General features: G+C 36.5%; 3 protein-coding genes across 10 annotated transcripts; 2 read left to right on the forward strand and 1 right to left on the reverse strand.

The window, feature by feature from the left end:
• Positions 1-1,025: 1,025 nt before the first annotated feature.
• On the reverse strand, positions 1,026-5,920 carry LOC133858299 (probable receptor-like protein kinase At5g24010). Of its 4 annotated transcripts, none has more exons than XM_062293740.1 (3): positions 3,165-5,919; positions 1,914-2,113; positions 1,026-1,152 (listed from the first exon to the last, which is right to left on the reverse strand). In XM_062293740.1, the coding sequence occupies exon 1, from the start codon at positions 5,745-5,747 to the stop codon at positions 3,261-3,263; it is 2,487 nt and encodes an 828-aa protein (XP_062149724.1). In that variant the 5' UTR covers positions 5,748-5,919; the 3' UTR covers positions 1,026-1,152; positions 1,914-2,113; positions 3,165-3,260. The 4 variants fall into 4 exon arrangements, with proteins under 4 accessions (XP_062149724.1, XP_062149722.1, XP_062149725.1 ...); XM_062293738.1 differs by having other exon boundaries at positions 1,431-2,113; XM_062293739.1 differs by lacking the exon at positions 1,026-1,152 and adding an exon at positions 1,255-1,650.
• Positions 5,921-8,100: 2,180 nt separating this feature from the next.
• LOC133858302 (uncharacterized) lies at positions 8,101-10,827 on the forward strand. Of its 4 annotated transcripts, none has more exons than XM_062293746.1 (5): positions 8,101-8,326; positions 8,968-9,062; positions 9,929-10,015; positions 10,141-10,267; positions 10,397-10,827. In XM_062293746.1, the coding sequence occupies exons 3-5, from the start codon at positions 9,936-9,938 to the stop codon at positions 10,697-10,699; spliced, it is 510 nt and encodes a 169-aa protein (XP_062149730.1). In that variant the 5' UTR covers positions 8,101-8,326; positions 8,968-9,062; positions 9,929-9,935; the 3' UTR covers positions 10,700-10,827. The 4 variants fall into 4 exon arrangements, with proteins under 4 accessions (XP_062149730.1, XP_062149731.1, XP_062149732.1 ...); XM_062293748.1 differs by having other exon boundaries at positions 8,104-8,326; positions 9,942-10,015; XM_062293747.1 differs by lacking the exon at positions 8,968-9,062.
• LOC133858300 (uncharacterized) lies at positions 10,752-16,034 on the forward strand. Of its 2 annotated transcripts, none has more exons than XM_062293743.1 (6): positions 10,752-10,886; positions 13,194-13,420; positions 14,333-14,443; positions 14,622-14,777; positions 15,210-15,451; positions 15,625-16,034. In XM_062293743.1, the coding sequence occupies exons 2-6, from the start codon at positions 13,330-13,332 to the stop codon at positions 15,946-15,948; spliced, it is 924 nt and encodes a 307-aa protein (XP_062149727.1). In that variant the 5' UTR covers positions 10,752-10,886; positions 13,194-13,329; the 3' UTR covers positions 15,949-16,034. The 2 variants fall into 2 exon arrangements, with proteins under 2 accessions (XP_062149727.1, XP_062149726.1); XM_062293742.1 differs by lacking the exon at positions 10,752-10,886 and adding an exon at positions 12,100-12,646.
• The last annotated feature ends 70 nt before the right edge of the window (positions 16,035-16,104 follow it).

Below are 16,104 nucleotides of genomic sequence, written 5' to 3' on the forward strand. Positions count from 1 at the left end.
AATGATTTAATTAATTAATTAAATATGTCCGGGCTACTGGTCAGTCCTTTTTGTTTTTTTTTTCCCTTTTAAATTTTCATTTTTTTTGTTGGTGTTTGGGGGAAATGATGAGTAGGATTCGATTTTCTGGATAAGAGGCCCCACTCCGTGACGCAAGCAATTATTAACGGAGGCACTGGGGCTACCGACAGCTGTGAGGAGCGGCATGATGACGATTGTGCCCTTGCTTGAAGCTTTAAATGTCCTCCAATGGAGTTAAATCGAAGGATTAAGTCGACCAAGAAGGAGTGGGTATCACATGGTATAGCTAAAGTTGACAGTGTACGATAAGCAAAGCTAATTATATTCCCCACTCTTTCAATGTGTTGATCAGTTGATGGGTCTCCTACTCCTACCAAGACCCTTTTAGTGGCGTACATGTTCAAATCTAGATAGTTCCTTTTTTTTTAATAAAAAAAACTAATTTAATGAATTAAATTGACCATTGTCATACGGTGTGACATGTGCATTGATTCAGAACCCAACAATTTTTTTAAGTAGAGAAATGCTAGACATCCTAACAGATACACTTTTCAAAATTATGAATCTCATGAGATTATGACACATCAGTTTGGAACAAAATTTTAAAAACAAGTGTTTGAATATCTAGCATTCCTCTTTTAAGTAAAGTTGTTCCAGAAATTGTTTTAAGATTCATACATAATGACGTGGATATTCATTTATTAACCAGTTTTATTATTATTATTATTATTGATACATGAAAAAATTACACTAAAAAAGAAAAACAAACAACAAAATAAGATCTGAGCAGCCTAAAATTAAATTAGGAATGAAAATATGCAGAAGCAATGCTTTCGAAGATGCAAGCTTAAAGATTCGTGACACGGATATCAAGAATTAAAACCACCAGTTAAGGTGGTTTGGTGTTGGTACGGAGCCCTGATGCTCCAAACACAGTGACGGAGATGATCAAGAAGAAATAACAAATAAGCTCAAAAATAAGCAAGAGCAGGCTCCCACTCCTCTTTCAACCGGACAACTGTTGTTTATATTACGGTTTTTGTTTCGTCTCTTCATATATTTGGTTTCTGAAATATTTACATTATAATTGAAGAATCATTGGTCGAACAGGGTCCTCTAGTCCAAGGGAACCTGCAATGAAAGAAAAACAAGTAAGGTAGCTTCCTCGGGTGTATTGATATTTAAATCAGTGTTTGTTTGATAAGGAAGAGAAAGAAACTCAAAAAGCTTATTGAGAGAAGAATGATATATTTTTTTGTGAATGAATCAATTTCATTTCGTTATTGAATGTTTCTGTGTGTACATAGAAAGCAAGTTGAAGACGCATGAAACTCTAGTTTCTTAGCTTGTGTCTTGTCTGCACGTGCACAAGACACAAACCAAAGCCTTCGGGCATAGGATGTACATACATAATTAAGGATGATGACTAAATAGATGTGATCATGTGAATCGGCAGTGGGTCGAAGATGATGAAGATAGTCCACTCGTCTTTAGTGGAGAGGCCCCTCCCCCACTTCCTTGCTGTCATCCAGACTGGAATAGCTGCGGGCACACCAAATGCAGTTCATTGGTACAGCTGCTGGAGCACATATCATGTCCACTTAGCCTAGGGCCCTTGAGGTTCCTCAGCTATGAATAAAGCCGAAGAAGTTACAAGTGTCTTTCTTTTCCTTTAATAAATACAAGGAAAACCACAAGAGAAAAAGACAGGAAAAAAAAAAAAAAAAAGTGGGGAGGCAGGGTCACGGGGTTTGAGATCACTTATAACGGGCAACAATTGAGGGAAGGAAGAACAGGAGAACACGGAAATGCTTCCACTTTTCAAAAGTGGAGGACGGTCCATGACTACATCTGATTAAATTGTACTCAAACCATTTAACATTGGGACGTACTTTTGAAAGGAGAAGTGAAGGATCCACTTCAAGAGGAATAAAGGATCTTTTATGATGGAAACGATCTGCCAGTCATAGAAGTGCAGAAACAACCTTCTGAGAGTCACCCACTACAATACTGTATATGCCTAGATCCACCGCTTTCTTTACAGCGAGCAAGACAGCCCTAGCTTCATCAACCGTGGCTGACTCTTGGGATCCTAGAAAATTCTTGCAAACATCATATATAAAATGGAAACAGTAAAGAAGATCAAACTTCATAGCCTAACAGGCAATAAGAGTGCCCCAGAGTGACTCAAAGCTGAACCAAAACCATTCAAACCAATCCAGGATAGCACTTCTTTAAATATCAAAGAATTTTCAGTTGACAGAATACGTTGTTCCTATGATTGATCAGTGTTTAAAAGAAATTGCTTGTATGTTTACCAACAACGATTCCAATCAGTACAAAACTTAGTATAGAACTTGATGATAATATTGACTGTGGCAAGATAGTTGAATTTTTATCTTTATCATAGATAATTTTCTATCATGATAACAAGTGTCTTAAACAGCATTTAGAAACTACTTATTTTGTTAAAGCACCATTTATCCTAAAAGCTTAAGTTAGGTTCAAACTTAGTTCCTCTGCTCATTCTGATATCATATTAAATAACTGCTTATCTCAAAACCTTAAGTTGATAGGAAGAAATAATTTTTATTTATTCAATTAATATTTTAACACATTTCATTTTTTAAGATCTAAAATGAAGATGGTTGATTAACATGTATAGGATTATCGAGGGTTGCAGTAAATAAGAGTTTCCAACGTTGCACCACCATTGTTGTTGAGATGGTCCCATTTCTAGTGGCCAATCCATTATGGAGAGATGGATCCAAATACAACAGCACCCAAACCAGAATGACTCTTTCAATTTTTGTGAAACATCCAACCTCAGGCCATGGATTGAAACTCAAAAAACGTAAGTGTAGAGGAGGGGAGCCAGGCTTCACTCACTATATCAAACAATTCAATGACAAAACAAATATATCTTAGTTAAGTACACATAACAGTTACTGCTGTATCTATTTAGTGGCACACAACAATAATACAGAGAGCTTATTACATCATCTTGAAATGACTGAACAAGTATTCCAGAACTGTCTAAGAAACCTGTTATATTCAATAAGAAAATCCAAATAGAGGATTTTATGCAATCACAAAGAAAAATGAGAAAGAGTATAAAAGAAGGAAAAATTAGAGATGAATACCTCTAAGATGTGTTTCAGTGGAAGTTCTAAGAACTAAATTGGCAACCTTGAGATTGCTTATACTGTAGGACTATTATTTGCAGGATGAGTGTAAAGCTATCTGCCTTCATTAGTCATCAACTGGGAAAAAACTTTGGTTGTAGATATGTCTGAATTATAATTCCTGTCTTCTCCCTCCCCTCTTATGTTATTAGATGGAATATCGGGAACACTTCCAGGTGTTGGGGGCTCTGGCCCATTAATATTGCTAGCTTCATGTGGTTCCCTTTGCTGTCCAGTTTCCTGTAGCTGAAGTGCATATTCCAGATTCCATAACACGTCACCCATGGTTGGCCTATCAACACCATAGTCGGCCAAACATTTCTCTGCTGTTTCTCCAAATTTCTTTAAAGAGCTTGGTCTAATCTTTCCAACAAGATGGGGATCAATAATTTGCTGGAGCATGCCCTTCTTCTGCCATTGCATTGCCCATTCAGCTAAATTCACCTGCTCTCTAGCAAGCAATGGATCAACAGCAGGTCTAGCACAAAGAACTTCAAAAAGCACAACCCCAAATGAATAAACATCTGACTTATCTGTAAGCTGCTGCCTCCGGAAATACTCAGGATCGAGATAACCAAAACTACCCTTTACACCAGTACTTACATGGGTTTCATCAAGACATGGGCCAGATCTTGAAAGACCAAAATCGGCGACTTTGGCCACATAATTCTCATCAAGTAAAATATTGGTTGATTTAATGTCACGATGGATAATTCCTTCTGCTGAACCTGTGTGAAGGTAATGAAGACCTCTTGCTGAGCCAATGCATATTTCAAGCCGCTGCTTCCAAGTCAAAGGTGGGATCCCTGAACCATACAAGTGACTTTTCAATGGTCCTTTTTCCATGTATTCGTACACTAGAATCATTTCTGACTGTTCTTCACAATATCCAACAAGAGAAACAAGATGGCGGTGGCGAATTTTGGACAGAACTGTTATTTCAGTCTGGAATTCTGGAAGGCCCTGCCTGGATCCGGGCACACCTCTCTTCACAGCAACCTTTGTATTGTCTCTAAGAACCCCCTTGTAAACCATGCCGAATCCACCAGAACCTGTGATCAGATTCTGGTCAAAATTGTTTGTTGCCAATTGTAAATCAACAAAAGGGATTCTCATGGCAAAATATCCATTTGGGCCAGGAGATGCATAGGCTGTCCCTTCAGACATTCTACTGTGTGAACTGCCTCCATATGCACGCAAAGGTGTCCACCCCGCACTTTCTGTAGGTCTTAGTTTTGGTTTCTTCTTCCTGCATTTCATAGCAAGCAGCAGTGCAAGCAGCAACAAACATAAACCAACAAAGCTGCCAACAATTGAACCCACTACAACCCAAATATTCTTCTTCTTAGAGCTAGTTTCCACGCTCTCAAGATTTTCTATCTTCATAATCTCTGCCCCATTCAGAATAGCATTCATTGTCAGAGTACTGCTCAGAACAGAAGGGCCAACACTGACTTGCACAACCCCGTGATCAACTGAATCCACAACAAAATCAACATAGACTGGAGATGCAATCTCATGGAATGTAAGCGTTGATAAATCGAGATCCCCATAAGCAAGGTACCCATTGATATATACATTAAAGAACAGCATGTTAAGCGCCTGACTAACAATATCACAGAAATGCAATCTAACCAAGTATCGAGCACTGGCTGAACCCACTGGAAAATTCCAAGTGATATTAAACTTTGCATAAGTCAAGTTTTCCTTGTTCATTTCTTGGGCAGTCATATACACATTATCAGGCGCAATATCTCTACTTGCACCTCCAGTCTGATAGTTTGGTGGGTGAGGAGCGTTTGCACGCCTCGCGGAGGATTTCAGAACAAGATAATCATCATCAGGGATCCAAGTCCTCCAAAGGGTATCATTAAAAGGAGTCAATTTTGAACCTCCAACATTAATCCTGTTAATAGTCTCTAAGACCTGTGAAGAAAGATTCTTGTACTCTTGAATTCCAGCAGCACCAATTAACTTAACCCCCACATCCGTTATAAGGTCCCCAGGTGCCGTAAAAACTTCGATTGCATTAACGAATCCGAAACCCGAATAATTAACAGGAGTGAACACAATTTCAACCACATTTCTATCTATTTTTAATATATACTCTCTAAGGACAGTATTATTACTATTCAATTGTAAGTTTCTCAGAATGAAAACCCCATTAACCGAAACAGTAAAATTTGCTGAATTTAAATGAAAACCTTGAGCTACAAAGGGCGAGAAATGGAAACGTACCAAGTGAGTCCCATTTTTCTTGATGTTGAATTTGTAGCCTGAACAGCTGGTGAAAACTCTGGCTGTATGGTACAAAGCGGGTAAATCTGAAGGTGGGTTTTGGTTCTTGAGCGAAATGGAGTGGCCTGCTGAGAGAAAAGCCGAACCGGGTTTCGCTGAATCAGCGAGAAAGAGTCGGTTGTCGAAGGAAATGTTGGTGGGTGAGCCACAGTTGAGGAGGTAGTTGTCTGAGGGAGTAAAAGAGCTTGAGAAGGAGACGAGGGAGACGAGAATTATGGAGAGGAAGATGTTTTCGGTCACCATGTCAAGGAGTCTCTTTGGGGCTGCTGAAGAGGTTCAAGATTTGGAGCTCATGGAAGTGACAGTGTGGACTTGGGAGTTAGAAGTGAGAGAGACCGGCCTTGTTCTTGCAAGTTTATAGAGCGTTTTCCTTTTCGGGAAAAATTGGGTATTACTTACTAATTAATAAATTAAATTTATTCGGGGTGGCGCTCATATAAATATTGGTGCAGAATGTTGCCTTTGATTTTTGAAACATGTTTACTTATTTTGCATTTATCTCTAAAGTTTTAAAATATTTATTATGTTAATCATTATAATATAAATTGTCACGTGCCAATCTATACGATACTTAAAACGTTTAAAAAATTATTTGGTAATTCATTTGACACTAACCATAATAATCATGTTTCAAAATTGTACTCATTCACACAAAATCTGAAATACCATATGAGTTTGTAATAAAATTATAGTAAAATTTATCGTATTACAAACATTTTCCTTGAATAAAAACATCTTCATTTGCTTTGTAAGGCTATGTTTTTTTACTTTTTAGCATGGTGTTTGTTCGTTTCTTTTATTTTAAGTACAACAACCCAAACAAGCCTAAAACCTAACTAGACAAAACCGGATAAGGCAGTCCTTCCCACTAACAGTAAGAACCGAGGGAGGCGGAGGAGGAGCAATAAAAATATGACTAAAAAAAATATTAGTTACAACTCAATATACAGCATTGTGAGTATAAAAGTTTACATTTCTATTAATTTACTTAATTCTTGAAAAGAGAAAATTGGAATAGAATAGATAATATAAAAAATAAGTGAATAATTCATGCACAACTAGTACACAATTCCAAAAAAGATTCGGGAGATTCACACATACTTTTTGTATTTTTAGTATTTTCCTAAAAAATAATAGAAGAGATAGTAGGCATTTTGAGAAATGCTTGGATGTTTTTAGCATGTTCTTATGACAACATATTATGGCATAGATAATCGACAGAGCAATTCTATTTAAAATCTTTCTGTTTTTGAAACTCCCATACCGTTCTTGTAATTTCTTTGATTCCTCAATCATTGCCGGCCGGAACAACTTTATCAGAAACAGAGATGCTTTACCTTCCCATCTTAAATCGCTTTTGTCAAAGCTCCTTACTGGATTCAACTATCGGGCACCAGAATCTGTGATGGCATATAATAATAAGATTATGTGAGCTGGCAGTAGAAATGATGTGCAACTGCTGATACAATTTGTTTTTTAGTTCCCAGATATTAATGCCCTCCCACACGCGTGAAAAAAGGTCCATGCACTAAGTCTCCTATTTGGCTTTTTACTGCGGCGGTGGACCAAATTTGTTGAAAATTTTGCGTTCCTTGGTGGGTGGGCGTCATTTTCATGACACCTTGAAATAAATAAGATTAGTTGACACCTATACAAACATGACATCAAACGGCCATTAAATTGTACACATTGGCCAATGGTGTGGCTTCCATGTTCAAGATCGAAACTGTTTCATTGGGGGCGTGGTGTGAACATGAGTCAGTTTAAGAGTTTGATTTGTTTGGTTAAATAGATCGCGTTAGGATTTATCAATTATTAATATAATTTTATATACATACATTGATATGATTCGAATTTGACACGCAAGATTTAAAATTGACAATTTTTTAAATGATTTGTAAACTTAACACGAACGCAATATAAATTAGTTGGTGAGTTAGTGCTGATGAACATGATCACAAATGGCCACTTCCTACATACTCAAGTATAAGGCTAAGAAGGAAGAAAAAAATAAATAAATAAAAAAATCCAGTAATTTGATATTCAATGCAAGTTCAATGAACCTTTTTTTTTAAGGTTATTTTTGGGCTAAATGAATGAACTTTATTTATAAATTATATAAACAAATGTCTTTAGGACATACCACTATAATTGTAAAGTAATGGCTAAAAACTTAAGCCATGAACTTAAAGTCATAGGAAACATTATGAAAGTAGAGTATGCCAAAAAAACCAAAAAATAAAAAAAAAACAGATCGAAGATGTATCTTCATCATTTTTTAAATAATAATGTTAAATTACTATTTGTTCAATACTATGAATAGTTAATTGATATTAGAAATATACCATAGAATTGATGTCTGAATTCAGACCACTACTTTCATATTATATTAATTTTTTTTTTTTTTAAAAAAAAAGTTCAAATTAATAAAAAATGAATTTAATTATTTAATTAATTTTCTAATAATTTTTTTTTTCTTGATAACAAACGTTCCATTAAACAAAGTTATTCGATTTTGTTTTTTCTCCATATTTTGTAAAAGATGTTATATAATTTGTAGCTTTTTTACAAGGAGAAACAGAAAAGAAAAAAAAGGGGAGATGCCTATCGACCACGACGTCGTTTGAAAAGCTGCCCTTTTCACTTTTCAGCGTTTAAGAAATGCAGTGTAGGCCCCAGACGCAATTCAGAGTGTTTCCCCTGATATTTATTCCCTCTCCTCGCTCGCGAGCCTCTTGGATCGTCCGCAACTCGTTCGAGTTCGACTCAGTACCGGGGACCTCCCCCATCGACGTCGTTTTAACAACGTAACCATATAAAGCGTAAGTCTCCTATTTCCTTTTCTTAAAATTGTTTCACTATTTTTTGTAGGGTTTGTATTGGAATAGCACCGAGAATTTTCGTTTTAGAATATAGTTTAACCTATTTCTCTCACTGATCCTTAGATGAGTTTCTGAAATTATTTATCGCTACTTTTTCTTTTCTTCTGTGCAATCATGTTTTGTGGATTTGAATTGCGTTAAATGTCAATTGCATTATTTGTTATTGGGTATTAATTTCAAAAGTTATGGATGGTTCTGGGTATCGATTAGGGTATGTCTAAGTGATATTTTAGCCGCCACTTTTGGTTGTATTTTTCGCATCTTTATCTATGGGTACATTGAACGGAAATTGTAGTGTTCTGCTTTGAGATATGGTAGTGGAACCAAGTTGGAAATTATATCTATATATATATAGTTTATGTACCAAAGGCAACTATATTTGCTATTTTAACTACTTGATAGCAGAATAGAACATGGGTTAGTGATTTCGTTTCTGTTGGTGGTATTTGGCTTTGATTGTGGAATAATGGACTGAAAAAGGAGGGATTGTTGATGCAATCTGAAATATATTGTTTGAACACAATTGATGTGTATGAAGGAATAGAGCTCTTAACTGTCTTGTAAAATCTGTTTACATGCAGGTACATGCAAACTGTTATGCTCTAAATTCCAGGAGGTTTCATTTGCTTGTGGACTGGATCTCCAATTATCATAATTTTCCTTTTGCTGTGTCATGGTAGAGTCCCATGTCCTAATTATATGTATGAAAATTTTAAAGATGTGTGTACTGACTGAATCAGCTAAATCTTACTGACTGATTCAGCCACATCTTACTGCTAAATGTTCTCTGGTTTAGCCTATGTAGTTTTGGAATTTTGATCAATGTGAGTGCTGCTTTTTTTAGAATTGCACCTAAAACATGAGGTATGAGTATTTGTTGATTGAATACTTGTATGATGATGTAGGACTGAGTGTTAGTTGTTCCCCATCAAGTGACTACCCATGCTGAAATTAGAATGTTGTCATTATGTTTTCAACCATCTAAACTAGATCTTGTTGGGACTTTTACTAATATATCTCATTTGTTGAAATACATCTAATAATCTTGAATATTTTTCCATAAATCTTTATGGGTTGCCCGTGGGTAGTTGAGTTTAGATTGACTACTTGCATCCTTGTGTCTATGGGGTGCTTATGCATTAACCAGTCAGGTTGAAGATGCTTTCAGTATATTTGTGGGGCTCTTAAGTTAGGAGAAGATCAGAACTAAGTATCAGTTGTCTTATCTAGGTGTTAGTTTATGACGCAAAGAAACAGTTTTTCGTGGATTTGCTTTGAAAGTGAAATTATTTGTTTGAATCCTACAAAAGTTTAAAATGATTGTCATAATGCAAGCTTCATAAATGTAGGTGTAGATTCATTAGATCTTTCGTATCTACTGTGATCTAGGCCAATAAGCTCTTATTCAAATGGCACTTTCCCGATAAGAATGAGATGTAGGGTGAGATTGTGGGTTCAAGACCCATTGGGCGCTAGTGTAATTATTATAAAAAGACCTAATGTAATCTATCAGCGCATTTCATATTTTTGAATCGGGTGTAGTGACTAAATGCAGGATCCTAATGGTTTTATGGACGAGAAGTGTGAAAACAGGCTTTACATCGGTAACCTTGATTTGAGAATAACAGAGTAAGGAAAATCTCTGGACTTTGACTTTGTTGCACTATTCCTTAGACTGAGAGTATATGTTTTTTTGTCTCTGCCTTATTGAAATTTATGGATCTTTTTTTTTTTTTTTTTTTTTGGTCTTCCAGGGCTGCTCTGATTAAGATGTTTTCACCCTTTGGAACGATTGTATCTGAAGACTTCCTGTGGCATACTCGCGGCCCAAAACGCGGAGAGCCGCGGGGCTTTGCTTTCATCCAGTACAGCACTAAAGAGGTAAGTTGATTGTTATGGATTTGGCTTAGGTGGTGTAAAAAACTTACATCACCTAAGCCTACTCCGATTGCTTTTGATCATTTTATTTTCAAGCAATTCCTGATTTCCACCATTAAAGTGAGCACGCAGGAAGCTAAATTGGCCAAGGAGAAGATGCATGGGAAACTAGCATGTGGCCGCCCGTTGGTTGTCCGTCTAGCTAGTGAGAAATACATGGTGGAAACGGCAGAGAAGTCTTGCAAAGGAGCGGGTGAGTCAAACAAGACCAGCCTTTCTGGTAGCAGTTCGGGACAGATGAATCGGAGTGCTAAAATAGCTGCAATCAAGAATAAATTAAAAGCTTTGGGGGAGGAGAGCTCTAGTAGTGCAAAGAAGCAGAAGCAAGCTGAAAGCGTCTCTTGTACTGAAAGGCTGGATAACTGTACCAATTGAGAGAGTTCTGCGAAACCGCTTTATGTGATTTTGCAACTATTAGCGCGATGCTGAAATTGAAACGATTTCAGAATTTCATATTGATATTCGATGGTGCTGAAATTGTCAATGAAATGATTTTTGATCAATCCAGAGTCCAGACCGACGTGTGCGATTAAAAAGCAATGGTGAAATGGAGTAGTTAACGGTATGTTTTTATTACCTGGATTAAAAAAGGGGAAGAAAAAAGAAGAAATTGAGTGAAAAGTTTTTGGAACCGAGGAAGTCTCTAATTAAGATGGTAAAAACTTCTGCGACTTCATTAGAGAACCCATTTTGAGATCAGTCGGTTTAAGTTATTTTCATCTCGTTACACTGACTTCACTAGAGCTGCTCTAGCCTGATATAGATGTCAAGTTTATTCATTTTATTTCATTAATTGTTCTTCGCTATATCCGATTACAACTTTCAAAAAGAGTAAATAGTACTTATATCAAATGCTTGAAGTGTTAAATCAGTACTTAGTAATGCTGTTACCTTTTGCTCTTACTCGTATCTTTACGTGGCTTTTAAAATTATTATTGGATGAAAATTTAATAATTATTTATCTTAAATTTAATAATAATTTTAAAAATCAGGCCAAGGAATATGAGAGTGAGTGTGAAAGTATGTGTAGCATTATTCATCACATAATAGCCAGATTTGGCTTAGTTATAGTGTATATGCGGTATTTTTTTCGAAGGTTTATACTTAGTTTGACTCTATCTTTCATAAAAAAACTTGAAACTAAATCTGAATCGTTGAAGCTTACTTTTTTTATAGCACCTAAGTCAGAATCCATAATAACCAAATGGGAAAAGTTCACATACCTCACTAAAAAACTGCCATATTGTTAATGTTTTCCCAAAACTTCGGATTGCGTTAATGTCCCTTCAAACTATAAAAAAAAAAAAAAAAAATAATGTTTCCCAAATGACAAAAATATCCTAATTTTATTTTTTTAAAAAAATGATGACCTAAAGCCACGGCAGCTCAAGATCCATAACATTTCTGTGGGTCAACATTTTTTTTCTTCGAATTAATAACAGTATTTTTGTCTCTTTGAAAAATTTTTAAGGGCATTTTTGTCTTTTTGGGTGACAAAAAGGGAATATTGATAATTTTTAATAGTTTGGGGAAAAATTAATGCAATTCAAGAATATAAATTTTTTACAAACCAGTATCTAAAAGTGACATGTGTCATTTAAGAGTTTAACATGTGAAAAACACATGTTTTTTAATAGAATATAAAAATCACACACTTTTGATAACTTAAAAAATACATATGATTAGAGACTAATTTGTATAAATCTCCTGCAAATAAATTTATAAGAAATTTGTGTCCCCAAAATTCAAAAATTTGTGAAAACAATGACAACAAAACAAAACAGTAGTTTGAGGTGAACAATGAACATGCGGAGTTTTCCCAAACCAAATTTATTTGCAGAGGATAGCGACAGACGACAGTTCAAAAAAAGAAAAGAAAGTACAAGTAATGGAGAGAGCTGCTGTCAACAACTACGCATTTGAGTCAGGCCAAGTCTTCTCTCTCTTTCACTCTCACTCTCAGAAGCCAAGGCGGAGGAGACATAGACCATCAATGGCGACGCATCTTCTCTCCCTCCGCAGTCCCCACTCATACTTCCAACGGTCGCATTTGTCTTCCCGCCAAGTCCCAACCAGACCCTCAACGACTACCTGTTCATTTACTTCAGTACCTCATGATCCTTCGTCGTCGTCATCATCATCATCATCTTCAAGCAGTTCAAATAGAACCCAGACCTTTCCATCTCTTCCTTTAATTACCAAAAGACCCAACTCGACTCGGTCCGTTACGGCTCGTTCGCACTTGAATCTCCCTCTCGTTTCTTCTAACGACCACTGGGGTACCTGGACCGTTCTCTTCGCCACCGGCGCTTTCGGTATCTGGTAAACCCCCACCCTCTCTCATTATTTCACGCTCTGCTTGGTTGATGAGAAAGCTGAAGGAAAGTAGTAGAATGGACAAGTAAATGGGGGCTAGCTAGATTGTGTCGTTTCGTCTCCATGAATAAGGAAACAACAAGCTGATCAGGGTAGTTTTTAGATTTTTTGGACCAAATATTGAAGTCCCAGATTCCAAGTTTCAGTTTTTTTCTGCAACTTCACAGCATCCAAATGAGAAAAGTTCGTAGAAAAAGATTTTCTCTCTCTCTCTCTCTCTCTCTCTCTCTCTCTCTCTCTCTCTAATGTTTGTAGTGGTTGAATCAATTTATTAGGTGCCGATCCGGGGAGGGTTTTTCTCTCTATCTCTCCCTTTTTTCTTTTTTGGCGAAAGAGATCTATTATTTGAAATCTTAGTTACTGTTACATTGTCTGGGCGATAATAAAAGAGCATTTGAGGTTTTGATTTTATTGACTTGTTAAATTCATAGTGAATCAATAAACACAACTCAGAAAGAAAAACTTACGAATACATTTTTCGTTGGAACTGAAGGTCGGAGAAGACCAAGATCGGAAGTACATTGAGTGGTGCTTTAACGAGCACTTTGGTAGCACTTGCAGCTAGTAATTTGGGGATTATTGCGAATGAAGCTTCCGCATATTCAGTTGTGTTGGAGTTTCTGCTCCCAATGGCTGTACCATTGCTGTTGTTCAGAGCAGACTTGCGCCGTGTGATAAAGTCGACTGGGACACTTCTCTTGGCTTTCTTGATAGGCTCAGGTAATATTTGTTGGTATCAGAGTGTGCACTATAGTGTATTTTTCTATTAATTTGTTATTTATACATCACTCCCTGCTTTTTATTTTTGAAAATGAGAATGTGGTTGGTGCTGCTTATTGAAATGTTATGATGTGATATGATTGGCAATAGGATGTGATCTGTTTACAGAAGTAGGAGTATTACTGGCCATTCAACTTATCATCTCAAATAATGGAATAACAATATGCTGCTTGTTACTTTACCTCAATTAGATCTTGCTCTGTGTTAATTATCTTTGGTTTTCTAAAGGACTTCCAGATCATTTTGTTGCTTAGTAGTTACTGGGGTTTTCAGTTTATAAATCAACCTTCTTGATTCTATTGTAAAGTTTTGAACGTTAATTAAAATTGTCTATTTTCATAATAGATGTAAAAGATATAGATGAACAAGCGGAATCTGTAGATTGTCCTCCTTTGTCCTTCAATCCAATTCCTCCTGCTTTTTCTTAATTCTATTTTCGACCTTGTAAGTCCCTTCAAGTTCATGTTTGGTTTCTTTAATTATGCTCTTGTGGTTCCGTAATAATTTTATTCAAGTATTTCTTGTAAGATCTATAAAATACCTTATCTGACATGGGAAGAAATGAAACAAGCTTTATAAAGGTAACCATCCACTGTCAAAATTACCTCTCTGAAGCCCATGGTTCACTCTTTGTGGCCAAAATAGATTACTCTGTATCTATTTGTGGGTTGGTCTCTGTACATTTCTTATTCCAGGATTTTCGAGCACCGTGGTACTTTTGATTTGCAATGTTAAGAATTTAGTTGATTAATTACTTCTATAGGCAACTATTCTGTGCCTTAGTTTTGGTTTTATGCGCTCTCTGCTTTGGAGTCTTACTGTCATTATGTTTTCTCTTTTGTCATATGATAGTTGCAACAACAGTTGGAACCGCGGTGGCATATGTGTTGGTTCCAATGCGATCACTTGGTCAAGATAGTTGGAAAATAGCAGCCGCGCTCATGGGCAGACATATTGGTGGAGGTAATTTGCATTTCAATTTCTAGAGCTATGTAGATATTTGAAACCAGTCTAGATGCTTTTGTAGTTTCTCACACAGATTTATCTATTTAGTTGTGATATTCTCTTGCTATACTCGTTTTCATTCCCAAGTTCCTGTCGTGACTGACACTTTGTTTTTGTCTTTTGAGATGTTGTGTAGCTGTCAATTATGTTGCTATTGCTGAAGCCCTTGGTGTTTCTCCATCAGTTTTAGCTGCTGGACTAGCTGCAGATAACGTTATTTGTGCAGTATATTTTACAACGTTGTTTGCATTAGCTTCTAAAATTCCCCCTGAGACGTCAAAGTCAACCAATGGTGAGCAAAACTAGACACTGCTATGTTACATTGATTTTCTGTTCTGTCATGATGGCAGAGTTGTTGGTTCAACTCCCTTATACTCGATCTGTGTACTTTAAACCCACAAAATTTAACCTTTATTGCACTTAACACTTTTCACATATGACATTGCAATCCATCCCCTATTTTTGTCAAAATTTGCAAAGCCTGCCAATGAGATTTAGCTCTAATGGTGCTTTCTCTTCGTGTAAGAAGAAGGTGGCGGTTGAGGTTGGAGGTTGAAAACTCATTGGTTACACGTGTAACTTATCAATAAAAAAGTTTTAAGTATTTTATGTTCTCTCTTTTATTTGAGTTTGCATAATCAAATATAGCAGTAGCAGGTAAATGTAAATTATGTAGTTGTATTACCACAATAGTAGCATGTAACAGAAGCTGGAACTTTCGCAGATGTGGCAATGGATGTGGAATCTGAGCCTGGCAACAAACTGCCTGTGCTACAAATGGCTACTGCACTTGCTGTATCATTTGCCATCTGCAAGGCTGGCACTTTTCTCACAAAATTTTACGGAATTCCAGGGGGCAGCCTCCCAGCCATAACGGCTATTGTTGTTATTCTAGCAACTGCATTTCCAAAACAGTTTGGTTATCTTGCACCATCTGGTGAGGCTATGGCTTTGATACTAATGCAGGTGAGTTTAATTGAAATGGGCACCGTTCGAACTCAGGATCTATGCTCTTATACCATGTTAAATCACTACTTGTCCCAAAATCTTGAGAGCTGATAGGAAATAATTGATTTAATCATTCAACTAATATTATAACTTTTACTGAATTAATATGTTTTCTTGTTTTGGATAAACAGGTATTTTTTGCTGTGATTGGTGCTAGTGGGAACATATGGAGTGTCATAAACACGGCACCCAGTATTTTTCTCTTTGCTCTAGTCCAAATAGCAATTCATCTTGCTGTGATTCTCGGACTGGGAAAGCTCTTTCGCATCGATTTGAGGTTGTTACTTTTGGCGTCAAATGCCAATGTCGGAGGTCCTACAACGGCATGTGGAATGGCCACAGCAAAAGGATGGACTTCTTTGGTTGTTCCTGGCATTCTTGCAGGCATTTTTGGAATTGCCATTGCAACTTTTCTCGGCATTGCATTTGGTTTGTCAGTCTTAAAATTCATGTAAATCTTTCTGTTTTGAATGCCAAAACTGGTATTTATGTGTAACCAGCACTATTCATTTGGGAGTTTAAAGCAAATCTTTTTGGTCAACATCCGTAGCGAGATTAGCGGTTGAGATTTGATTCTAAGAATCTCTATATATATATGTGTGTGTGTGTGT

Source organism: Alnus glutinosa, chromosome 1, assembly GCF_958979055.1.
Source record: "Alnus glutinosa chromosome 1, dhAlnGlut1.1, whole genome shotgun sequence".
NCBI lineage: Eukaryota > Viridiplantae > Streptophyta > Magnoliopsida > Fagales > Betulaceae > Alnus > Alnus glutinosa.